General features: G+C 44.6%; 1 protein-coding gene across 4 annotated transcripts in view; it reads left to right on the top strand.

The window, feature by feature from the left end:
• hipk2 (homeodomain interacting protein kinase 2) overlaps window positions 1-27,388 on the top strand; it is a 72,952-nt gene that overhangs the window by 37,895 nt on the left and 7,669 nt on the right. For 2 of the 4 annotated variants that reach the window (XM_029432879.1, XM_029432876.1), the window contains exons 3-12: window positions 11,580-11,703; window positions 12,397-12,516; window positions 14,146-14,232; window positions 17,783-17,967; window positions 18,093-18,255; window positions 20,289-20,514; window positions 21,200-21,321; window positions 24,275-24,405; window positions 25,398-25,574; window positions 26,263-26,577. In XM_029432879.1, coding sequence (XP_029288739.1) covers window positions 11,580-11,703; window positions 12,397-12,516; window positions 14,146-14,232; window positions 17,783-17,967; window positions 18,093-18,255; window positions 20,289-20,514; window positions 21,200-21,321; window positions 24,275-24,405; window positions 25,398-25,574; window positions 26,263-26,577 — 1,650 coding nt within the window. The remainder of the gene's footprint in view (window positions 1-11,579; window positions 11,704-12,396; window positions 12,517-14,145; window positions 14,233-17,782; window positions 17,968-18,092; window positions 18,256-20,288; window positions 20,515-21,199; window positions 21,322-24,274; window positions 24,406-25,397; window positions 25,575-26,262; window positions 26,578-27,388) is intronic. The other 2 variants (XM_029432880.1, XM_029432878.1) reach the window with 2 other exon arrangements.

Below are 27,388 nucleotides of genomic sequence, written 5' to 3'. Positions count from 1 at the left end.
TGGTTTGTGGACTACGGTTTTAGCGTTCATCTAGCATTTGGCATTTTGGCAGTCGACATCTTGGTTTTTTGGAAACAGATTGTGTACAATCGAAAACAGATTTTTAGTTTACAAAAAACGTACAATTAACTTTCATAAACTTAAATCCTATTATGAAAGGGTTAAAGCTGTAAGAAGAAAACACGGACAACACTTAGTAGCGTCAGTCTCAAGGTAGCCAAGCCCTAAAGCACCTCTATTTTACTCTAAAAGGGGACCATCATTTACAAAAGGAACATCAGACTTGAAAGTAGGGATTGAGACCATAAACTTGTCAGAAAAATGTTTACTGAGTTAATAAATCAAGTGAGAAGTAGGGTCATTTTCTTATAGACTTTTATACAATCTGACTTATTTTTTAACCAGAGGAGTCGCCCTCTGTTGGCCATTTGAAAGAATGCACGTTTAAGGTACTTCCTCAGTGCCTTCACTTCTCAGGCCGCTTCATTTCTATTCCTGTTTTTGGCTGGGTATGTTTCATGGAAATCAGATAAAGAAATAATTAAATAACAGTTATAGATGATCTGACGACAATAACAATGTGAAGACATCACCTTCGGCTGTGGGAAATTGGATTTCACTATTTTATAACGTTTTATAAACTAAACAATTAATGAGTTAACTAAAGAAAAGAATCAACTGATTAATTGATGAGGAAAATAATTGTTGATTTCAGCTCTAATTCTTAGCAAGCCTCACCCAGAACCAGCAAGGAAGCGCAGGTAATATGTACATCCTCTGGCATGTTAACCCTCACTGTCACTTGTCTTTACAATCACACATTGATTTTCCCCTCTTGGTGAGTCCACCACATTGATACTTACAAGACAAAGCCTAATTAAGATAATACATTTATGTCAATCCCTTCCTTAATCAGATATATAAATGTATCTAATTCCCCCCCTCTGTGCCTACATGGTGGATATAGTGATGTGATAGCCAGAAAATGCAATCTGCAATCTGAGTCAAATGACTATTTAAATAGAAGCCAAGCTGTCTGCTTTCTCCTTGAGTGAGGCCGCGGCAGCAGAAATAACAATGTCATGTTGTCTATAATAATTGAATCTTCAAGTATGGCTACATGTAAAGGATAATGCCATATTGATTGTCGCTGTACAGTAATTGTTTTCCCTCAATAGACAATGTATGGCATAATAAATGCAGAGCATATCTCAATTGTTTGTCATGGTAACCGTATAGGGGATGGGAGAAAATGATCACTCTCTATATGACAGAGGAAAGGAAAAACAATACAGGAGTATTGTCATTGAGAGGTGATTAACTGTGACTATACTTACAAATGACTGCAGGCCACTGTTGCTTGGCCAAATTAATTACCTGTCATTGTGACTGATTGTTTTTGAAGACATCTCTTAATATATTATATTATTGCCTGCTCTAAGTTCACTCTGCAAATAACATATTGTGCGCCTGATTCATATGTGGCTCAGATAGAGAGTTGTTTTTAGTTTTGTATTTACTTTTTCTTAAAGGATGTAGACGTATATTAAATGAACATGAGAAACAGCATGTGACTCTTGTCTTGTCTTCTTCCAAGACCGATCCTGACATGAAAAACTGCAGCTCTCATTTACGAGTCCAAAAACACACCACTAACACAACACTATCTGTCTTTGTTTGCCTAAGCTAGAAGACTGTCTTCTGATGAGGCTATGAGGGAATGGCCTATTTGTCCAAATTCCTCCCTAAAGCTTTAATAATCCTGCTGTTGTTTCTCTACGTGATGACATTTCTAATTCTTGTCAGGGAAAAATGCAGCGTGACAAACGCCGTAAAGAGTGTCTGAAGGCACAGTGGGCAGGCGGCGTGCTGGGGCAGATAGAGGGACACCAGTCTGAGGAGGGAAGACTCGTAGAGGCTTCACCTTTGTCAAAGGACTCTCTGGAGGGATCTTTGTATTTTCTTGTATGTGATGCGTGTAAAATGGTAATTACGACAAAAAGACATGGGAGTCAGTCATTGCGATCTGACCACATCTGGGTGACAATCTGGATCCACCTCTGTCCGTCTGTCCTATACACACTCTAATTAACCATGAGCCTGCGGCACTCCAGGGACTCACTAAACACACACAGAGAAGAGAGCAGTACCGTACATAGAAAGACAGACACTGAAGCAAGCAGAGAAACGGGCAGAAAGAAAGGAGTATCATATGCAGGGGGACTCTCCCTGAGTTCAATTTTACAGTGAGATGGGGAGCTGCTCTGTAGGACCTGCGTGTGGTTTAGTTACAGCTCTCTGCTGCCCTGTAGCTTATCGTGAGGCAGCGCAGCCTTAGGCTCCAAAAATTCATGTCACACACAGCAGAATTTGATTAGGCAGGAGATGGTATTACTGCCCGACTGGGTGGGAGGAAGGAAGACGGTAGTCAAACAAGGGATAGTGATAGAGAGAGGGAGGGGTGGAGGGGGGATGGGTGGAGGTAGAGAAATGTAGCGCATGTACTGTATGCCGGGGTGGGGGTGAGGTGGAATTTTGCAGTGTGCCTTGCAAAGGGAGACATTTGCTCTTTCACTTGCCCCAGAAATAAGGAACTAGTCAACCAGAGCAGCGTTTATGATTGAAACTGTGTATGTGCATGTGTGTTTGCGTGTATTGAATGACAGGGAGACGTATGTCATTACAACGGTATAGGACGCCCTCCCCCGCGGCTCCTAGCTATATGTTCTCAGGCGCATTTCAAATAGATTTTCGCCTTCTATTGTTTTACCACATATCCAGTATGTGTGGCCCCGCCAGCCAACCACATTGATTGTTTCCCCTCCCTTTCTCCCCCCTATCACTTGATCTCTGTCTCAGTCACCTTAAATCAACAGAATAGAACGTATCAATGCAAAGCCTTGCAATTTCTTGCTCTGGACTTTATTGGACGAAAGCAAACTGCTGCAGGAAACAATAAAACAACAATAATGCCCATCAATCAGACAGCAGAAAATACAGACAAACTGCGAGAGAGGGAGACAGACAGACAGACAGACAGACAGACAGACAGACAGTCAGGCAGGCAGATGAGATTATGATTGGTTTGGCCAGCAGTATACATAACTGTCATGCTGGGCTTCTCGAATGAAAGGCTGCGGTAGAATATTACGATAGATATTCAGTCTGTTTTACAGTTTAGGCCTGGGCTCTGGGCTGCCCTGCTGTGGCTTGCACTGTGCTGGACGGATTGGAGCCGAGCGAAAAAGGTTTAAGTCTATCTCACTGAATCCCTCGTATACTCTAATCTGCTGAAGTGATCAAGTCTTTTGGTTTAGGCATCCCTCTGCCACGAGCAGACACAATCTCATCTGCCTGACTGACCGCCTGTGCCCGTGTCTTGTTGCCCGCTATGATGCTCTCCTGTCTGTTTTGGTGAACGTCTCAGCTGCAGTGACGGGCTTGCCAGCTGGTAAAGCTGGTTGACTGAGTGACTGCATGTTGGAATGTGTTATCGTCTGTCTGCATTTGTGCCTTTAGTTTGGCTTCAGCTCTCTGTGTGACCCACATATTTCCCCTGGGCTTGTTGACAGTGGGGAGTACTGACAAGCAGAGAATGAGGGTGCGATGGCATCATTCTGAAGGATCAGTAGTGGCAATATTGATACTTTCCAAGAAACTTGTCCTTCGTTTCTAATGTGAAATATTATACGTCAATTATTCATTTTGAAGTTATTATTTAGAGATTCCACTAAAGTCAGATTTTTATGGAGCAGAGCTGCACACGCCTGAGGGTTGGGTCAGTGTCTGGCCAGTGGCTGATAGACTGGCCTAATACTGTCTGTCTGCTACCCTAATAGGGCTGGAGAGACTTGAGGCTCCCTCCTTGCGTCCCCTACATCTTCTCTCCAGGCTGCTTGCACAGAGAGCATCACTGTATGACAGATACCCATCATTTACAGATCGCAAATCCTTCCTGGCAGTAGTGACAGCATATGTGTGTGTGTGTGTGTGTGTGTGTGTGTGTGTGTGTGTGTGTGTGTGTAGGTGGGTGGGTGTTGATGGAGAGGGCATCCATTATCCATTGTTGTGCTCACCCCACCATCTCCGTCTTTCCCTGCCTCATCTCCTCTCTGTCGTTTACCCCTCTTCTTCCACCTCCACTCAGTTGAAAGAGGTCTGTCCCTTTGACCCTTTCACCAGGCGATGGGGGTTGGGGGTACAGAGTGTGCTGAGGGAGTTGGGGACAGCCCGCTGGCTGCAGGTGGAAAATGAGATGTATTACTTATAGGATCAGCCGCATGCTGGAGAATAATAATAACCACAGGAAAGAGGTAATTACCAACCGGGAACGATGAAGCGCTGCATACACGTCTAAACGAACAACTGAGCTGCGCTCATTGTTTGGATTTCGTAGTTGTTAGGGTTGCTAATGGAAGATTTTGCAAGCAGAAGGAGAAGAAAGAGAGAGGGCGGGTGGAGACGGGTACTACACTGCTTCTCCAATTGGGGAGTGAAAGTCTCCATGGAGGAGAATGTATTGCCAGGCCAAAAGAATATGTTTAATGTTACCTAACAGTAAATCTGGTATTTTATCTAACGCTGCTATGAACGCAGCCCCATTTAAAAATACTGCTTGTGTAACGACATAGGGTGATGCCATTTGAGAGAATTTCGCATATCCCATGTGCTAATATTGACCGTGCCGCGCTTTGACGACAGTGCTTCATGTGCCATGTGTGCGAGGTGATAGGGGTGGCTCTTTGCCCACTGACGAGGGAAGAGTTCAATTTGAGATGGTGAGACTGGGAGTGGAAATGAGGACAACCTTTGAGCGTACTAATGCTATCTATGTTAGCTCTCAGTTACAGTTTACTATCTCTGAGGCTGCTGAGTTGAAATGTTCTTCAGGTTGTGTTGAATCAGCACGAGCACACTCGCAGCTGTCACCCACATTTTACATGATGCATTTGAGCTGCAATCACTATTTCTGTTGAAGTTGAGTTGCTAATAAGTGTCTGAAAGTTTCCCTGTTGCTTTTTTCACTATCATAAAAGTCCCACTTCTTTGGATGTTGACCCCTCCCTTAGTATAAAACATCCTCCCTCCCTCTCCCATAGGATTGCACATGCCTTATTGTACATGCAATGCATTGCGAGAGCCACAGAGAGTGCTAATACTTTAACAGGTAAAACAGTGCCAGCCCCATCAGCGCTTTCGCTGTGCCTCTTTCTAAGAGCGAATAAAAAAAAGAGAGAGGGAGGCCTGTTTTTAAGACCATGAACACCAGGAATGTCGGCTCTGCTTAGGGAGCGAGACAACATTTCTCAAGGACTCTGTAAAAAAGTGTACCTTGTCCAGATATCCCCCTCCTCTTACCCACCCCTAAACCACCTGGAACACCCAGTCCCTAAATTTAAATGCAATCAACAGTCTCTGCCTACATAAATGTGCATTTACATGAGTACTGCTATGCCTGGCTTGTGCGCTGTGCGGCAATTTCTGATGTGATGAGAGCAGGTGGCGCGGTTGGAAAGGTATAGTATAGTGTATATGTGTGTGTGTGTGTGTGTGTGTGTTTCGGGTTGGGGCGGGCTCCTGCGAGCCACAGGTGCACGGTAGGGGATGTAGCTCTGCACATTGATTTCACAGTCAGCGACCACCATAAAATATATCTAGAAAAGTGTTTCTCTATGGTGCGTCTTCAAAGAGGCTGTGGAGGAACTTTTGAGGGCATGAATATGTAGATGAGTTTCCCCAGGGGAGGAAGGGAGTCATTCACCAGCACCAGCCCGAGCCTTTTACATTAGGCAAGGGCAAAGCGTGGGATGGAGAGAGGGGAAGAGGCAAAGAGAAGGGAGGGAAGGGAAAGAAGAGAAGGAGATAGAGAAGAGAAAAGTTAATGGAGGGCTCTTTTTTTCATAAAGTTTTTTTCCTTTTAGCACGGGAGGGCTCTCTCTCTCCTCAACCAGCACGATGTCATAACAGCGCTCTTAACAAAACCAGTATAAGATCTTATTTACCTCCAGTGTACATACTGCTCTTTCCGTTTAACTGCCTGCCTGCCTATTGAATAAAACATAGTTGCATAAGGGCCAATGATGAAGTCTTTGAAACAGAAAAAAAGAGACCCATTACTATTGACTGGCTGACCCCTGTGTGCAGGTTTGTGTGTGTGTGCTTTTAAATGTGTGTAAATGCTGCAGGGTTCCAGGGATCCATCAGTCTCCCGTCTGGAGCCAAGCTAAGGGAAGGTCAGCCTGATGGATACATCCTGACATGCACACAGCCTGTGATGTCAGCTGTGTGTGTGTCTGTGCTAGTGTGTCTGCATGTGTGTGTGTGGGCTGGCAGATCAGCCAAGCGCAGGCACGGTTTAACAGAGCAGAGGGCGGACAGGCGAGTGGGGAGGGAACGCTAGCCTGGCCTCGACGCCCTAGTTTGAGCAGTTTGAAGGGGGTGTTGCTGGCAGAGGGGGTGGATGGCAAGGCTGGGTGAGGTGTTGGGGTTGGCCGCGTTGGCAGAGGGGGTGGGTGAAGGGGCTGAGGTGTAGGGGTGGGCTGGGGTGGCAGAAGAAAGGCTCCATTCATGAGTCGTGCCATCTCTGGCTCCCAAGGGGACTGGGGCTCATCAATGACCAGGCCAGCTGGGAGGATGTCAGCATGCAGACTCTCTCTCCCTCCCTCTCTCCCTCTCTCTCCGTCTCACCCTCCCTCTTTCTTTTGTCAAGGGCCAGTGCTGTCAGAGCCACTAGCCCGAACACTGAGGCCTCTCATGCAGTTGGGTCCCCATCGAGATCCAGAGAAAGCCTCTGGCTAGCCGGTGGTTTGCACACCGTCTGTACTGTATTTGACATCTTTGGTCTGCAGTGAGAAGCTCGCCACCACCCTGCGAGAGGCACTGTCCATGGTAGCCATGCCAACTGGAGATGAGCTAGGTGGGGGGTGCAGCTTAAAGGGTAATAATTTGGCAGTGTCAGCTGAATGTAACACTCTCAGATGGTGTATCCAAGCACCTAGATTCTAAAGATTACCAGGTGGCAAGAATATAGTTTATAAATAGCTGTGCTAGTGTGGCTCTATGGATAGCAATGTGATCCCAGGATTTTCCTCCAGCGCCACCATGAGGTTCACATTTGTGGCTAACTGTGACTATGTAATCACCTTACCCCACCAAATGGTTTGTTACACAGACCCATCTGAGAAGCCGTCATTGGAAACTGTTTGCAAAAGGGTAGGCACTTGGCAGGTGATTGGATGAACCATCTGTCAATCAAACATTGTGATAGTGAAAATCCAGCTGCCGTGCAAGAGATAAACTATTGGATGGATTGCCATGAAATTTGGTACTGACATTCAAGTACACAGCAGGATGAATTGCAGTAACTTTGATGATCATCTGAATTAACTGCCATCATTAGGTCAACATTTTAATCAGTTGTTTTCGATCAGTACTTTCAAATTAAAACTCACCTAAAAGAACGGCTGTGCCGAAGCTTAAGCAACTACTTTAACTCTTTAACTCACAAAGAGACATTGACAGACAAAACACAATTTCCTATAGGCTTACAGTAAGACATTATTCTTCTAGTTTATTTTTGATTTTTTCAAAAATGTGAGCTCTAAACACCTGGCTGCTCATGTGCTGTTACCTTCAACAGAGATTGACTATGGCATCCAATTAAGCATCAAAAACTGAAAGGGTCCGATCTGCATAAATTGTCAATCTCATATCATCTGCTACTTCAGAAAGGAAAGGGGGACAGGAAAGGAGCAAGGTCTGTGAGCTGTGCAGATGTGTGTGCTGTTTATCACTGCCAGTGAAAGGCCCGCATCAGCAGCAGCTGTGAGGCGCATTGCATGCGATGGCAGCAGTGCGTTGGAAGGGACAGATTTGCATTTGTGGTTTCATATCATGAGCAGCGATGTTACTCCTTCTCTCTTCCTTCCTCTCTCCCTATCCGCTCTCTCTCTCTCTCTCTCTCTCTCTCGCTCTCTCTCTCTCTCTGACTTTGCTGAGCGGGAGGAGCTTTCTGTGAGAGGCAGAGGAGCCATGAGAACAGCCTAAGTAGAGAACTGGAGCATGACCCAGGAAGGTTCAGGCTGAAACAGATCCAAGCATAACATCAACACTAGCAAATCTCTCCATCACACACAAGGGCAAAGTCCATGTGGCCATGAAACACAGCTATACACACATGCATAGAAACATTGCATTAAGGCTGAAGGCCTTGGACTAATTCTGCTCTAATGAAAGCACATTTTGTTGAAGTTGGCCGTTATGAAAGCCACCTTTCTTTGACATCAAATGAGGCACAGTTCTGCTGTCAGTTTGTTACCTGTTTGTGAGCTCGTATGAATTACAGACCACGGTGGTGACTGGTGTTTGAAGTGACTTAGTTCAGTGTCTTGGTAAAAGGAAAAAAAAAGAGGTTGAAAAAAAGTTGAAGGTCCTGGGGTCTGCATGTGTCCACTGGAGACACAGTGATCTGGAGGACCATCTGATGAAAGAGTTTCCTGTGGCTTTCATCTCTGCAATGCGTTTTGATGGGGAGATTTTCTTTACAGTTGAGTAAAAAAAAAAAAAGAATAGCCTCATGTTGTGAGAACAGCCTTCGCAATTTTCTGCTCGCAATGGCTCATACATATTTTGTGATTTTCAAAGTCAAATGAGGTCTTTGGAGATCTCTTGCTCACACAAATAAGGGGATATATATGTTAAGTGTTTTTGTGTAGGAATGAATCCTATTTAGATGACAAATGCTCCGCAGAACTGCTGGGCTGTTGCACTATATTGGTTTCATTATATCGTAAAAAATATTGCAGAGGTAGAAAACACAATGTCTGCTAAGGGTGATGGAGTGCTGCGTGTTTCTATTATCAACTTATGCACAGACAGCGTGATAAGCAAAGAGTTGAAAGTACAAACAATGATCTTTGAATATATAAATAGAACATAATCTTCACAAACGTCTGCGTATTGTTCTGTGCATGCCAAGGCGATTTTGTCATTAAAGTGTCTTTGTGTGTAAGTGATTTGACTTCTGTTTCTGAAGACTTTAAATTGACCAAGACTCCAAAGCAATGCTGGATAACAGGATGGTTAAGTGTGTTTACGAACATGTGCTTGTGGATTCCTCAAGTTTGATTAAGCACATCTCCTGCTGAAGGTAAAAGGAACACAGAACCTTCCTGACAGATGCTTTATCCTTCCTAGTTTTAACTTTAAATATTTCTAGTGCGCTTGTCTCACTGTGTGACATGTGACATCTGCAGTGAAACTCTATCTGTTGGAGGAGGATCACGCTGACCCCGGTCTTGGTATCCATCTCTTGTCTTTCCTACCTTCAACAGACCTCGCTGTTCCCTCTGCTATCGCCTCCTTGCAGGCTCCTTTATCCCTCTTTGGCAGCCCCTTGATAGACGTCTCGGCTCATTGTGTGTGAAGGTGTTTTTGTATTGGTGTGTAATGGTGCCCTAAGATACTGTTGCTAGCCTCTGCTGCCCTCGAGACCCCAATAACCACCTTCTGTGACAGAAGCTCTTCACTGAGCTCTTCACTGCTCCCCTCATTTGCTTTTATTTTCTGCCTCTCTTGTTCCGGTTTTGTTTCTCTTACGCAGTATCTCGTCATCTTCTGCCTTCCTATATTAGACACATCTCGGTTTACAATGAATGTACCCTCTTTTCATTTTGCCTTATTTGTCAGCGAGCAGTGAATCTCTATTCACTGCTCGCTGACAAAAAAGAGCTACAGTTGGAAATTAGCTTCTAAGTATGCGAGGTATGTTCATTCATTCTCCTCCAAGCCCTTAAACCGCTCATCCCCCCCACCCCACAGGCATATACAGTCCTATAGCGTCCCCCATGCAGTTTTCCACATTCTCTGTTTCCCTGGCACCTACAGTTCCAGCAGGGCCGAGGCCAGGCCCCCTCGGTTCTCTCACTGCGACCAGAACCCTGCCAGAGCCCGTCTAGCCCGAGGGGCGCTAGCCTAGTTACCATGGTCACGACAATCAGCATTGTGAACTCAGCTATGAATGAGAAACTTTCCAAGATTGTCCTTAAGATCCGGGGATCTGTGTGTCGTGCTGTTGACATGTTATTAATAGATATGAAGGGTTTCAGTTGCATCAGTTCAGTCTAGATTCAAGTTATAGATATAGGAGCGCTGCTGCCAATGCTTTGGTGACTAAATTTCACAGATAGGTTATGTGTTAGACCAAATTAGCGTCCACCATACGGTGAGGACATCCAGAAAACGTCTTGAAAGTGCTCTGGATTGTTAGAGAGCAGAGTCACTTTGTTCTTGGTTATTTTAATCCGCATCAGAGATGTGAGCTCACAAGAAGTGTAATAGTTTTTCTGACAGGATATAAAACATGTTGAATGAGTGTTGCCAATTCTCTTGGACTGCAGTCCTGCTCAAATAACTGAAGCAATATTTCTTATTTTTTATTTCTTATTTATTTTTGTATGTGTGTATGTATGACTGGGAAAAGCCCGTGCCTAGGAATTAAGCACTGGCATTATTAACTCAAATGCAGCCTACTAAAAGCCCAGATAAAGCTCTTTGAATGCTCTACAGAATATTTATGTTGGTTTTATTTTTATGGCATAATTTCTTCCACATTGCTTTGTGGCCATGGATCATGAAACTCCATAAACATACCCTTCTACCTCTACATAGTCTCCTTGTCTGACTACCAGAGCTGGGGCTCAGTGATTGGTGCTCCTGCATGCTTATCAATCAGTTATCTGTAATGTGACACCTTCGAAAATGCCTGAACAAGTGATGTGAAAAAGGAACACCCCACAAGGCTACACTGAGCGATCAATGTTAAAATAACACAGCAACCTTCAGACATTGACGATGAATGGATTGATCGAAATTGTCCGTCTTAGTGTGGAACTGTGGAAAAGTGCAAAACAAAATGTGTACTTATGTACTATGTGTGTATGTTGTCTTTGCGAATGTTGCTGAAACTTGTGGACAGTCTCCAGCTCACTGCTACATAGATTATTCCCTCTTCCGTCCTCATAGGGGAAAGAAGCTTTTTATGGGTTAACATAAAAGATCTCAGACTTTTGCTTTTCACACAAAAGGCTTATTTCTTTCACATTTTTTGCAAAGGTTTAAATCTGTGTGTTAGTGAACACTTATTGTGACAAGGCACACCTGGGTTATAATAATCATGCTGTTTTAATCAGCATCTTGCTATGCCACACCTGTCAGGTGCAGGGATTATTGTTGTTTAGAAAGAAATACTCACTAACACGGATTTAAACACATTTGTTTAACATTGAGAGAAATAAGTCTTTAGTGTGAATGGAAAAAGTATTACATCTTTTATTTCAACTCGTGAAAAATGTCAGCAAAATTGTTGTTATTGTTTTTTTTGTTCAGTATTCGTTTTTTTATATAAAAAGTGTCAACGTGTCAAATAAAAAGTAAAAAGTACAATATTTCCCTCTAAAAAGAAGAATTATAAGGAAATACTCAAGTAAAGTACAAGTATATTAAAATTGTTCTTCAGTAAATGTACTAAGTTACATTCCATTCTGATTTCTAACAATACTGTGCGTGTTCTCTATCGGCAGGGCTCCGGAGATCATCCTGGGTCTGCCATTCTGTGAGGCCATAGACATGTGGTCCCTGGGCTGTGTGATAGCCGAGCTCTTCCTGGGTTGGCCCCTCTACCCCGGAGCCTCAGAGTACGATCAGGTAACATATGATTGCTGTGTGTACCTCCAACTGTCTCCTGACCTCTTTGCATCTCTTGATTGTGTGTGCCTTGGTGCTCCCATGAATCTGAGTTCATGTGCAGCCATGTGTATGCACGTGTGTGTGTGTGTGTGTGTGTGTGTGTTCTCTCTCCACGAGTGTAGATGAGTGTGTTTGGGAGGGTGGGATGCTTCTCCAATCCCCCTGACAGTCCCTGATGATTCTTGCGCAGCCTCCCTGTTTATCTGAACAGATGCCACAGAGCCACTTGTCCAATTAGCGCAGCCCCTGTGCTCCAGAGCAAGACATCGCAACATTCCCCCTTCTCTATCAGTCAGACGAGGCTCAGTGGGAAAACCTTGAGCAAGTTGTGCTCCATCACTGAACGAGTTCGCCTGATTTTTTACAAGCCCAAAAACTTTGCAAAGTGTCTCATTTACGCGGCACAAATGAATCTTAGACTCCCGAGCGGAGGTCATGTTTGGGTGCTGTGCATACTGCAGCCAGATAAGTCTGGAGTCGTTAATGTCAGCCTAGATTTTCAATCTGCCAGAAGAACATCAATCTTAAAGTTTTAGCCTTTTTCTCCTCAGAAAGATTCACCATGCTCCCAAATTTAATACAACTAATGGTTCAATCATGCATATGATGTGAAAAGTCCCAAATGCAAATTTTTCATCTTCTGTCTTGCAGATCCGGTACATCTCACAGACACAGGGTCTGCCTGCAGAGTATCTGTTGAGTGCAGGGTCAAAGACCACCAGGTTCTTCAACAGAGACCCCGACTCCACCTATCCTCTCTGGAGACTTAAGGTACGGCAGAAATGATACACACAAACACTTAAAATTCCTTCCGATAGCATCAACATCCTTCTAGGGGTTTTTGCCAGCAATATTCTCCCGAAAACTTCGGCTACACCGTGTGAGGCATTGACGACCCTGGCTATAAACAAAGTCAGAGGGTAACTACAGCAAAATTGATCTGTGTGAGAGGATTTGGCAAATGGAAGTCCAGCCTGATGAATCCAACTCTGAGGGTGTCTGCTATAAACCCCTCCCATTGTCCCTCCATGTAGGCCATTCAATCAGCAGGTTTGCTCCTTTTTTTATTACCTTCATTAACTTTAAAGTTAAATTATTATTACTCACTTAGTTCTAGACTGTATCGAACTGCAAATACGGATCCATCTGTGCAACATATGGTAATGTGTTCACCCTATGGTCCGTCTGAGCATAGCTAGGATTGACCTTTTTTTTGAAGAGCAAAGTTCTTATATGTTTTATGACTCCCAAAGACATACCACACTGACAACACTGATGATGATAATGGCCTTTAAATGAAGACATATGGCAACATAGAGTACATAGTGTGCATGCTTTCAATTCAGCTGCCCCATGGGCCTTTAGCAGTTGTCAGGTAAAAGTTGCACAACCTTTTCATGTTTGTGCTCAACGTTAAAGGGACAGTTCACACCAAAATGTACAAAAATAAAGTTTTATCTTTACCTGCAGTGTTTATCAATCGAGATTGTTTTGAGTCAGGTGCCGAGTGTTGGAGTTATCGGGCGTAGAGATGTCTGCCTTCTCTCCAATATAATGTAACTGTGGCTTGTGGTGCTCAAAGTGCCAAAAAAATTGACATTTGAAAAACTCTACAGCAATGTCTATTTCCAGAAATCATGACCCGGTTACTCAAGATGCTCTACGGAGTTTGTTGTGAGTAACCTGGAAAAACTGTGCCTGGGCTTAGGAGGCCTTTTTAAAAGACATTGTTGTTAAATAGGGGGTTTCTGAGGTCCTGAAGATAAGAGTTAACAGGACCATTGTAGGGAAGACACACAGACATATTATTAGCTTGCACTTGACACCACTGCTGGAACTTCTCATGAGTGTCTTTGGTATGTGGAAAAACAAACGTGAAGGCATCCTGACCACTTTTTTTTTCCACTCTGAAGAGTGATTGCTCAGCTTTAATTTGACCTTGCCATGTGTTTCCACGTTACAGCAGCTGCAGCGCTTTGCTGACTGTAATTAAAAAATATCATGTGTTCAGTCAGGAGGTTTCTATAGTCAACACAGATTAGTTTTGTGTACATTTTCAAATCCTTTGAAAAAGAGTGATCGCATGTGTTTATACTGCTCTGTGCACTTTCCTACAGTTTACATAAACGCGTGTCCAGGTGCACTTGTGTGAAACGAGTGTGTGCAGTGCAGTTCATATTTTGTATATTGTCACAGTGATATAGTGTGTGCCTCGGCATGCCGTCTTTCCTGGCTGTTAGATGAGTGTTTGTGTGCTACCCCAGGGTTGCTCAGAGGGCAAGCGGAGTCCTGCTGCACATCAACAACAAGAGGCTGTAATGAGCCAAATGTAAATAGTGTGTTTCCAGAGGGGAAGTGTGATGGGATTTGAGAGGAACATCTGCTTATTGTCTCCCGCAGATTCAAGAGGACCACGAGGGTGAAACAGGGATCAAGTCCAAGGAGGCTCGCAAGTACATCTTCAACTGCTTGGATGATATGGCGCAGGTATGCTGTTTCAGTATCACAAATCATGACTCTTTTTTCCCCCCACAAATCGAACATTAGATATATGATTTGGCTTTTGCTCCATGTCTTTGCTTGAATCACATCCACCTGTCTCGCATTTGAAGCTTCCACTGATGGGTCTACTCAGGTCCGGGGCCGGTTTGATTAATCACATAGAATTATCTATCAAATATTTGAAATCCTTTAAAATATTTATCCTGCTAAGGCCTGATCTCCAGATGTGAAATGAAAGCAGCTGTTCACTGAAACTCCTCCTCAACTCTGCCTCTGGCTGCTCTTCATTTCGCTTAACTGCTATGTAATAAGTTACAGACACACATTTGAGCTGAACATGTGGTGAGGGTGGTTAACGTAGATGTAAATTTTGCTTTCTTATTCAAGCTGGAGTCAGTGTTGTGGCTATGTCTTCACTTCGTACGTCTATAGTACAAGTAGAGGGCTAGGGGACAAAACGTTTTACTCTTTCACACACACACACACACACACACACACACACACACACACACACACACACACACACACACACACACACACACACACACACACACACACACACACACACACTCATTCCAGCAGGTCCCCACCAGTCTTTCAGACCAGCTCAGTGGGACCCGCACCATATTGTGTCTTCATAACTCAGCTGTTTAGCCCCTCTCGCCCTGCAGCCCTGCAGGTTACCTGTGGGAGTCTGTTTGTTTAGAACTGAGGTTCTCAGACGCCAAGGACCCCATACAAGATGGAGAATGTGCCGGGGACCCCTCATATATGTCCCACTTCTATTATCTTAGTTATGTGAAAGAACAACACTTTAAGAACCAGTGGGAGTGATTTATATAGCATAGCTTTTATATGGAGTATATGCTACTGAACACGACTACATGACTCCAAGTGAATTCATCTCTCCACGACGGTGGGAAACTTCACATGTAGCCACGACATTTTGATAGGACGTGCCTGACAGGGGAGATGATATTGAGTGTTGTTTTGTTCAACCTCACTCAGCCAAATACTGGATCTGCTGGCAGATAAGGCGGCAGTGATGGAAAGTTATAATGTTTTTTTCGCCCTTCGAAATCTGTGACAGTACACTCTTGTCATCGTGCTCCTCCATTCCTGCCTCTGATAATGACGAGCCAAGAGATAAGAGTTAAGCTGGTGATTTATTTCTTTTTGAATATGGTCATCTGCAACCAGCAGCGGCTTCTGGAGACTGTCTATGTGAATATGCAGCGCAAGTAGTGACTTATTTGATGGAGACAATTATGGTTGTCCAGTAGCGCCCAGGGCAGTTGTCAGGCCTGCCTGGAATAACATGCTGTCGGCTGGAACACGATTGTATCGCTGCCTGCTTGTTGCGTTTACAGTTAGCACACACACACACACACACACACACACACACACACACACACACACACACACACACACACATACACACACACACACACACACACACACACACACACACACACACACAGGCAGCACAGAGTTTAATGAAACCAACCTGCACTGGTATGATATCCCCTGGGTCATCTCTGTCTCCTACTCTTCAAGCTCTGAGTCCCATCTTCCTCTCACTGCTGCAGCCAGACTCGGCTTCCTACAAAAACACAGAGGAGACCAAGTAGAGCTGCACAGGCTTAATGTGGGAGAAAACTGCCTATTTTGCCCTATCTCACCATCCCGACCGTATAAACAAGTCAGCATTGTGGACATCTGTCTCCGTGTGTATAATGGATGATGTAGCTGAAGGCCCTGAAAGACACAGAGGCTGGGTGCCAGGGAGAGATAATGAACCTCCTCTCAGTCGTGGGAAATGTGGGGAGGCTTTAGTCACAAGTATATCTAATTTGAGTAAATCAGAGACCAACTTAGAGCAAACTGAGGACCCCGCTTGAGGCCTGATGTAGATGGAAGGAAGGCCTGCTCGGAAAATGGATTCACTTTGATCTGCAATCCTTCAATATCTCTGTTGATAGGAGTGAAGGCACGGCGGGAGGAGCAGCAGCCTGGCCTTCACCTTATCTTTCTTTTATTACACACACTTAAAAATGCACTTTCCCTTTCTTCTACTACTCTTCCCACTGAGAAATCAAGTTTATCTGCACACATTGTAGTGCTGTGCAGAAGACAGGCCTGCATCCTGCATACCTACCTCCTCATCTCCCGAGGCGTAGCCCGATCTGTCTCACTGCTCGACATCTGCCGTCCCTGCCCTTACTCCAGAGTGGCATGTCAGCGGTCCCCACGGCACAGATGTGGCTCTATAAACAGCCGTTGACATGCAAGGCACGCAAGGCTAACCATGTTAGTCGAAGCCCCTCGTCTTAGTGACCGTTTTAATTTTCATTCAAGAAAGAGAAAATGTCAACTGTTGCTGTTATTGAAAGAACATCCTATCTAGTATATTCACATATATACATTTAATGGATGATAGAAAGAAAACATCTTATCCACAATGATTATTGTGGCATGCCCCAGCCAGCCCCCACCTGCTATGCATGTGCCAAACAAACTGTGTACATTTCCCAAAGTCATCTCTTCCACTAGCAGAGGACGACGTGATTATTTCTCACCTCATTCTGCAGATTATTCCTTTATCAGAGCCAGAGGAGGTGGCAAGCAGAGAGGAATGGCTACAGAGCCTGAATAACCTGCATAGAGAAAGAGAATTGAATCAGATTTGCAGTGTTGACTGGCAGCACATCTGATAGCCCCTGGAGCAGGCCTACAGATAAGCGCTGCGTCTTTATTAAAAAAAGGCCTGGTTCCTCTGCACAGCAGTCACAATAAACAAGGCTGCCTGTCTGTTGTCACTGTCCCCAGCTCTGTCCTTGCACTGCCTGACAATCTGCTTGTTCGCTCATACCCACACTAGCTATATCACAACCTTGTTCCACTTCCTTCATTCCTCACCCCACATGTAAAAGTGAACCCAGTCCACTGCCTAACAAATCAATCTCTGCTAGTTATGTAGCTTTTCATAAGAGCAAAAAAAATGTGCAGAAATCTGCTGCTTCGCCAAGTATTTATCCACAACCTAAGCTGCCATGTTTAATACAGATGAAGCACGATGTTCCAAGGCAGCTTCCCAGAATTGCTTTAAAACATATTTAGGTTGTCTCATGTCAGCTTTCGCAGAGGCTCTCACAAAATGGTGTTCTTTGTGAAAGTTTCTTTTTTTTTAACGAGTAGCCAATGCCAACATTTATTGGGTTTATGTTTTTGTTTGTTTTCACATCTCAGGAATAGATAAAAAATCTCGGCGAAGGCGCCAGGAGATATTTCAAGCGGCGCTATAAATACCAAGTGCAAATGTTTATAATGTCACTAAGGTGCAAGGTTATCACTGGGCTCTGTGACACTCACACTGACACCCTAACTGATGAGGCCTTGTGAGTATTAATAGGCCCATCTATGGGAATAAGCTGTGGGAGAGATCTTTCTCTGTCGTCTGCAGAGATATTATAAACCTTGAATATTCAATCAGTCATTTTGCTAAGATGCTTGTGTGTCCGTTTGGTGCTTCCAGGTGAACATGTCGTCGGACCTTGAGGGGAGCGAGATGCTGGCAGAGAAGGCTGACAGGAGGGAGTTCATCGACTTGTTAACCAAGATGCTGACCATCGACGCAGACAAGAGGATCACCCCTATCGAAACGCTCAACCACCCCTTTGTCACTATGACACATCTCCTCGATTTTCCACACAGCACACAGTACGTGCCGAACAGACCCTGTTGCTGTTGTTGTTGTTTGTATAATTATCATTTCGAACAGTGATATCTGCCACAGTCATAAGACGCAGCGCTGATTCCGTCTCCCCCCCTCTCTGTCCTCGCAGTGTGAAGTCTTGCTTCCAAAACATGGAGATCTGTAAGCGCCGTGTCAACATGTACGACACGGTCAACCAGAGCAAGACGCCCTTTATCACCCACGTGGCCCCCAGCACCTCCACCAACCTCACCATGACCTTCAACAACCAGCTGAACACTGTGCACAGCCAGGTAAAACCTCCTTCATCAGTATGCTGATAGAGAACTGTTATGCTGCAAGATGCTAATTATTTTCGCTGTGGTTTCCGGCAATTTCCATTGAAAAAAAAGATATAAGACATGCGTGCATAAGTGTGGAATATTTATAATGTGTATGTATCACAATGGATAATTAAAGCGGAGCTCAAACCCTCAGGCAACAATAAAAGAGATGCATCTTGCTTACACACCCAGTCAAATGCTGTCTTAACCAAATAATCGTATTTTAAACGCCCAACTGTCGGTAGTTTACCAGCTCAGCAGCCCATGAGCGGCTGTTTGCTGTTTGTGTGTCTTTGTTCTATTTCCTTTCTGTGCATTCTTCCTGTCCGTCTGCACGTTTGCATGCTTACTTGCCTGCCTTTCTGCCTTGGTGCATGTATATCTGTCGGCCTGCATTTCTATCTGTGCCCCAGGTCCTGTGGGATTGTCACAAAGTGCTGATTACACACATGACAAGCCCCACTTCCTGCTTGCCTTGCATTCTGGGGCTTTCAGGCCTTAAGAATCCCTTCACCAGGCTTCCTCTCTTTTTCCCCTCCTCTCACTCCTGTCCTCCTCTGTCTTCTCCTCTTTCCTCCTATTTCCCGGGGTTGAGCCTGTGGTGCTTTACTGCTTCGTTCCCATACGGTCTGTGAATCAAAACTGCTGACTTTTGGCTTACGCCGGAATCACCGAGCGTCGTGTTGCAAGGTTTTTCCAGATTGTGCTTAATTACAAATCCCGCTCTCTCTCCCCCCCCCCCCCCACTCTCTTCAGTAAACAGAGTTCTTTATCACCAACTATATCGAGCCAGCTCACACTGTGTAGCATGCGACAAAAACCCCATCTTGCTGTGATTTAAATGGATTAACATTCCCTCGGCTTGTCTTTTCTGTGCCTGGCTCTCAGGGCATATAGACAGACTTAAGTTAGTGATTTATTCAGCTCGATTCATTTGCAAGGCTGAAATGCATCTTTGCCTTGTGTTTTGCTGCTTCCGTGCTTGTTTATGATGAATGCCACAGTGCCATATTGATTATGTTTCCTCCCCTGGTGTTCATCGAACACGCTAAAGAGAGCAAATGAAAAATGAAAGTGCTGTCTCTGTGTTTCCCTCCGCCCCTGTGTACGCTTAATGAAAGGGCTAAAATTAGACAGTGTCTCGTAGAGCAAATACTACTTACGAGCTGAGCAAACGGTGTCTCTTAAAAGCATTTGTTTGTATCTAGGATGTTCCCAGGCAGTCAGAGTCTTATTAATGGTCAAGACATGCTGCAGTTACCTAAGCTTGTATAATTAGAAAGTGATTGTTGAGGGAAAATATTACTCCTGTCAGGCATATTGATTTGTAGGCTAGATAGGGAAACTGTGACATGAAATGTCAAGATTTGCTGCAGCTCGTTATCTTGGCTCATTATGATTCTGTAACATTTAGGCAGTCTTATAATATGATCTCCTTATGACGTTGACTCACGGTTTATGCTGCTCTGTGGTTTGTTGTTGCTTCATTTTGTACTACTGAGACATATAATAAATTCATGTTCACTATATTGTCACCTGTAGCACTTTATAATAATATAAATAGAAGTTTAAATAGAATAATTCTGATAAATGATAGAAAATGATCAGAATCTCAGTCTAAATGTGTTCTTGTGGCATTTTTCTCATTGATGGTTGATTATTCTAATAATTGTAGCATTGATTGCATCTCTCCTCACATTCTTTCCCTCCCTCTAATCAATCAAATCAACAGTCCGCATATTTTAAGACGCATTCAAATCAGTCGTCCAATTTACTTATTCTTCCATCAGCTCTCATTAATGATGGATGCCCCGCCACTCATCTTATCTTGATCTGGTGGTAGTTCTGCATCTTTATGTGTGCATCATGTTGTGAGAATATTGTTATCTCTCTGGTTGTTACCATGCCTGTTGTTCAACCCGCCCCCCTCAGCTCACTTCCCTGTTATTCCCATCAGTACCTCCACTCTCATGATTTTTATTTTGGTCCCATCATTCCTTTAGGCCACCAACCTGGTTCCCTCCTCCGCCAACAATGCCACCCTTTCCTTTGCAAGTCCTGATGTCTCTATACTAAACTACCAATCTGCACTCTACCAGCCCTCTGCTGCCTCCATGGCGGCCGTGGTCCAGAGGAGCATGCCTCTGCAGCCTGTACCTCCTCAGCTCTGCGCTGCCCGGCCCGACCCCTTCCAGCAGGCGCTCATCGTCTGCCCACCTGGCTTCCAAGGTAAGGCGGTCTGACCAGTCAGGATGCATTAGTGTGAATAGATAGAGGGGGATTTGTAGTCATCTCTGCAAAACACACGATCCCAGCCATGAGACCCTGCACTAGAACAGACCAAGACGGGAGATAAAACACACCTCAACAGCATTATCTTTATTGTTATGTACAATACATACAGACAGTTGTCTTTGCTAAATTTTTGTCATTTTGTTTTGCAGCTTTAGCACGCAGGTAGTTAATCGTACCATTCAAACAGTTATTCAATGATAACTTGATGAGGCAATTAATCCTTTCAAAGGAAATGTAATATCTTTGTGCAAGGCTTAATCACCCCCCCTTTGTCTCCTCTGTGTTTGCACTGGGAGGGCAGGAAAGCTCGAGGGCATTATTCTGTTTGTTTATTTATTCTTTTTGCGGAATGGGTTATAAAACAATCCATTATTAGAAACTGTCGCAATACTATTGCCATGACTACTGTTTTTGTTTTTCCAAGTACTGTTGTTGTATGCGAACACGGCAGAAGGGTTTTGACATCTGTTGAATACACATGAATCCGTGTGCATATAAAACACGTTACGTGATCTCTCACTCTTAATTTTGCAGATGGTGTGATGTTGTTTATCAGTGTTGCCGCACTTATTTGTTGACATCCTTTGTACATGTGCTTTATTTGTATTTTTGTGCACAGGGCTGCAGGCGTCCCCTTCCAAGCACACCAGTTACTCTGTGCGGATGGAGAATGCTGTTCCCATAGTGACGCAGGCCCCTGGTGCCCAGCCTCTGCAGATCCAACCTGGCCTGCTTACACAGGTAGGAAAAGTATCACAGTGAATGAACTAATAGAGCTTTTTTGGCTCTGAAGAATAACAGTGCCTGTCAGACTTGGAACTGCTCACATTTAAACAAAGCTCTCTGCATCCTTTTTTTTCATAAGCCTTCACTAAGAATAGTATCTATTGATGGAGGCTGGAAATCACTCAATGTTCGTGACCCTGCCCCTGCTGGCAGCTGTTTTTTTTCCTGAGCACATTCAGGCCAAGCTCTCCTGTGCATTGCTCTCTGCCCCTCTCTCTCTCTCTCTCTCTCTCTCTCTCTCTCTCTCTCTCTCTCTCTCTCTCTCTCTCTCTCTCTCTCTCTCCCTCCTCTTACTCTCTCCCCCTCGCTCTCGCTCTCTGTTGTCCCGCTCTCCTGGAGGCTGAGGCTGCTACGGTCTGATGCACACAAAGGCAGGAGCCTTTTCACACAGAGAAGGCCTTCACTGGAGCCTGCACAGTGGGGCCGGAGCTTTAGCTGCTAATATACAGTTGTTGGAAGTAACAGAGAGTGACTGTGCATCACTCACTCTGCACGCGCACACACACACACACACACACACACACACACACACACACACACACTGAGGACCACTTCCATCACCACACCACCTCTTTCCCTATGGAAATTTCCATGAAGGCTTTAAATATCCCTGTGAATCCAGGGAGTTTGAAGCGCTCCCTTATCTCCAGTTAATCATGCAGTAGGCAGGCAGACAGGCAGCAAAGCTGTGTGTGTGTGTGTGTGTGTGTGTGTGTGTGTGTGTGTGTGTGTGTGTGTGTGTGTGTGTGTCTGTGTGTGTGTGTCTGTGTGTGTGTGTGTGTGTGTGTGTGTGTGTGTGTGAGTCGTGCATGCCTGTGTTTCTATGGTGGGTTAATCTGTCAGATACCAAATGGTGATTAGCTCCAGGGCTGCTTCCAAGTCAGGCGCTCCAAATTACAGGCCTCAGAGGATCCTGGGAGGTCAGGGGAAGCATGGATGAGACTCTGCATGACCAGAGAATTCACAACACCACCAGATCCATGGAGGTGATGGATCCATCAGAGGCGTTTTATCATAAAACATAACAAATGTATTAAGGTAGATGTAAATATTTTAAGTGTGGATCACATGTTGCTGCTACGCTCTGCACAGTTTTCACGTCTGTCTGCACACGTTAAACAAAGACAGGCAATAGTTAACACAAGCGGTTGTGGTTTATATAGGAGAGCAAGCACCTAATAACTACGTGTGTGTTTTTCTCCGTGTGCATGCCTTTACGGTGGGAGGTCTCACGGGCTCGTATGAGTCGTTGTTTGCCTCTTGGTGGATTCTCTCCACCTGCACCTTCACCCACCCACTGCTCACCGTTGCCCATGCACCCTCTGCCCACCTGGGATCCATGTAAGTTTAGCCCCCAGGCTCCCTGGGTGTGCAGAGAAGGGGGCAGAGTGAAGGAGGCTCTAAGTAGGGAGACAGGGAAACCAGCAGGACCTTTATCTGGAGTAGGAATGCAGAAAATGTGGAAACAATTGGGGAGTGAGAGCTTCGGCTTTCAAAGCCCCGAGGTGACAAAGGGTTTTCACCCGGGGAGTGTAGGTCGAGGTGGGAGGCGGTGGGCCACTGATAGTGATGGTGTACTCTGAGAAGAAAGAAAACGGCCTCTTAACTGGGTTACAATTTCAGGGCAGACAGGCTGGTTACACAACGCAGAGGCCTAGTGAGAGAGGCATGTAGAGTGCCGGGAATGGAGATAGAGCGAGCAGGAGGAGGAGGAGCGGGAGATGGATGGATGTATTACAGTCTCTTAATGGCATGTTGATAAAAAGCCTTGGATGTGGTCTTAGATGTAAAGAACATCTCCAGCTCCAGAATGTTCCATTAGAGATGTCAGTCATCAGTGCACAGACAAGGCAGCACTGTTGGCCTGCAGATGTCCCCTGCAGCACTTTAACCACTGGCTGGTTGGTTTGGGCTTCGCAACCTTCTTCATGCAGACAAAAACAATTCAACTTCTACAAGCCTGCAGCCAGAATACAAAACAGAACAGCTACTTTGTGTCAGAATATAATGGAAACAGACAGTGCAAAGCAAATATGTGAATATAAAGATGAAGGTTAAGATAAAGTTAAAAGATAAAGGTAAAAATAAAGTTACCGTAGCGTTTGCACAGATTATCTGCTTTGCATTCTCTCTCTCTCTCTCTCTCTCTCTCTCTCTCTCTCTCTCTCTCTCTCTCTCTCTCTCTCTCTGTCTGTCTTTCTCTTCCTCTATTTAAACGTGTGTGTGCTGCAGCACATACTGATGCCGTTGTAAATAGATGTGCAAATGGTATTAAAGGAACAATTCATTAGCCCTGACATTAAAGTGCTAATCAATAGAACTGCATTAAACTATTAGTGCTACACACAAACATGCTCAGGCATGCATGCTCTCACACTCATCTTGGCACATCTCGGGGCATATTATGCCGGATAGTCCTCCTGTTCTGCATCAGAAATACAAAGTAGCCTCTTTCACAGCAGCTTGAATGGGCCTACAAATTTAATTAGAACATAGGTTGATTTGACTCAAATCAAACTAATAATCTCACTAACACACACACACACACACACACACACACTCACTCATATACATGCAGACAATGAAAGGAGCTGCTGTACATCTTTATTAACTCCTGGTCTTATCTCTTTTGTCGATGGATGTCTCCTTGAAGCCGGCGGAGTTCATTTTGTATGCCCAGTAGCTAGTTAAGACCAGCTGTTATTCACTTTTGAAAAGATACTGTAATGTATCACTGCACCGTCAAACTAATCAGCAATGATTTCCCTTTGTTCATGCGTTTATATTGGGGGACTTTGCATGTAATTTTGGATGTTTTGTTACATTGTGTGCTGACTTTCATTCTCCACTTCTTTTCTTCTCCCCCCCCCCTTTGGTTATCCCCCACTCTGTGTGTCTCCTACCTCAGCAGGCCTGGCCCAGCGGCACCCAGCAGATCCTGCTGCCTCCAGCCTGGCAGCAGCTCACCCACACCTCAGTCCAACATGCCACTGTCATCCCCGACTCCATGAGCAGCACACAGCCTCTCACCAACTGGAGGTGAACAACACCACTTACTTTTTTATTTTTACCTCTCCCAGCCAGGCTCGGCCTTTTATTGATGTTTGAATATTGTAGCCTACAGTTTCCGAATCCACTTTTCTTCACTCGAGCTGGATAAATAAATATAATAGGTTTGACATGTATCACTTTAAAGGTTCAAAAACAAAGCACTTTGCAAAATCAAGTTTATACTCATAACATCAGGGGGCAAGTCTGTAGGTCAGGTCAGATAAATGGATTTCAAAGGCCAGCAGTGGTTTTATGGCTTTTATAGGCCATAATGTGCTATAGAAAGACAGTATGGCATAAGACTGATTGACCGAGGAGCCTGTAACTCCTTGACAGCTCGTCCTTTATCTTCAATGAATCACATTCCCCTTTGTGAACGCTGGTGCTTTCATAAGAGCAGATTTACCTCAGGGTGATGGGATATATGTACATGCAAAGACATCATGTTTAGTATAAGCCTGTCACTGCGATGACTCGATAAATGGATGGATAGGTGGTAGAAGGCGATCTGCAGGGAGATAAGGTGTATGCAGGTATATAATGTGTATGCGGAGGACTGCTGGGGCCATGTATGCACAGATTCATTCGGGAGCTGTCCATCTGTGACCAGACAACCACCTCGCCGTCTCACCCTCCCTCCCTGTCCAGTGGCAGCTCTGTTGTCCTCAGAGAGACGATTGGGAAAGTGTCGCACTTCCTCTGCAGAGCTATCGCTCCACAGCTGCTGGTGTCAGCTCCTCTGCCCTCCCTCTTTGCTCTCTCCCTCACTTGTTCCCTCTCCTCCTTTTAGTCCTCTTTAGAAAAGTTAGCTGCTGCCACCCGCTGGCTTCTTTGGGAAATACATCCCCTGTTTTTCCTTTTCCTCACCAATGTTGGGTTTGATTATCTTATATTAATGTCTTTTTCAGCATTTCATGCTTGACTTACTTCCCTTGAAGGTGTTTTACTATTGTGGTAACATTAACTGTGTTATGTTACAGGAATTCCCATCCTCATGGCAGCCATTATAATCCCATCATGCAGCAGCCAGCCTTGTTGGCTGGCCACGTCACGCTCCCATCTAACCAGACGCTCAATGTGGGAGTGGCACACGTTATGAGGCAGCCCGCAACCAATAACAACTCCAAAAAGAACAAACAGCACCAGATGTCTGCCAGGTACTTTAACACTCAGATGACTTCAGAGTTATTGTAAATCATCATACTCATGGGTGGATTATGAGACAATGGGCCCCTGGGCACATTTATGGAAAAGGCCCCACCTCTCCTCCATAGGAGCACGACAAACAGACTTCATAGCTGTTTAGTCTCTTTTTGTGGTCATTTTATGTCCCTTTGTAGTTGCTGTGTATCTCTCTGAGGTTTGTATGTCTCTTTGTAGTCACTTTGAATCTCTTTGTCGTAATTTTGAGTCTCTTTTTAGTAATTGAGTCTCTTTTTAGTCATTGTGAAACTCTTTGTAGTTGCCTTGTGTCTCTTTAGTGCCTTTTTTGTGGTTGTTTTTTGCCCTTTTCCAAGTCGTTGAGAGTCTCTTTGCAGGTGTTTTACAACTCTTTGTAGTCTTTCTGTGTCGCTTGCAGTCGTTTTATGTTTCTCTGTTGTCATTTTTAGTATCTCGCTGGTTGGCTGGTGTCTCTTTGAATGGCATTATGCAGGTAAAGGTCACAGGGGCCCCTGACATTTTGGGCCCCGGTAGACCCGCTCAGTAATCCATCCATGATCAGACGAGCAACTAAAGATCATCACAAAAAGATCATGATGTCTCACAGCTTTTGATTTTGATCTCCAGCGTCTGTGTGCTTTGCCCTGTGTGTGACACTTACCTTCTTCTCTGACTTTCTCTAAGGAACATGTCCGCCTACGAGGTGTCGTCCTCTCAGGCGGTGCTGTCCCCGCAGCGCTCCAAGCGGGTGAAGGAGAACACGCCTCCACGTTGCGCTGTGCTACAGAATGGCTCAGCCTCCAACTGCCAGCCCCAGCAGGGCTGTGGTTGGGGGGCTAGCGAAGCAGAGCAGGCTTCCAGCACCACCCGCGACCATCAGCACCAGCACCACGTCCCCAGACAGACCATCATTATCCCCGACACGCCCAGTCCTGCAGTCAGCATCATCACCATCAGCAGTGACACAGATGAGGAAGATGACCACAAACAAAAGAAAAGGTCAGTTCTGGGTTTGAATGCATTAATGTTTTGCTCAGTTGATACAAACTAAGGAGTTTGTGTATTTATGGAATTACCAGTGCTTGTTACTGTGAATGGCCACTGAGGTAAAAGGTTTGCAGGCTTGTCATTGCAATATGAACCTTTACAACAAACATATCACAAAGTGCTGCAGTCTTAGGTCAGCCAAGACAGAGAAAACCCAGACCTCTTTCAAAAGATGCCGTGCGTCTGCTTTGACTTAGCAGGATAGAGACATGTGTTCACTATTACAAATAAAACTGAGAATCTAACTTTCCGTCATCTTATTCGTTCATGTTTCTGTGATCACATATGTTGTTTTTAAAAGCTGTGTAGGATTTGCAATAACCTATCTCTGGGTTTCTAGTATCAGAGGACTGTGCGACCATAAAAGTAATTTGATCTGAACTCATAAAATGCTAACAGGGCCATCCAAGGCCAGTGATCATTTATGTGGCAGTGGTATTTTGCGACCAATGATCAAATCAATTTTATAACCATCCAGTCCTCTGACAACAGAAAAGAAAAGATGTGCCAAAGACAACTCCTTTATACTGTGATATGCTGCATTGAAAAACACAAAGTAATCAATCACAGAGTAATAAGAAAACCAGCTTGCACTTGTGAGATTTTAAAAACCACTCAAAACTAAGTTTTGACACAAATTGTATGGTTCAGGGTTTATACTTGACTACAGCATACAGTATACCATTTAAAAAGCGGATGTACAATCTGATTACATTTTACAAATAAACCAGCACACACAATATCATAATATTGATTGCCTTGA

Source organism: Cottoperca gobio, chromosome 6 (assembly GCF_900634415.1).
Source record: "Cottoperca gobio chromosome 6, fCotGob3.1, whole genome shotgun sequence".
Classification (NCBI taxonomy): Eukaryota; Metazoa; Chordata; class Actinopteri; order Perciformes; family Bovichtidae; genus Cottoperca; species Cottoperca gobio.
The sequence above is the reverse complement of the archived record's forward strand: the minus strand, read 5'-3'. Positions and strand labels throughout refer to the sequence as shown.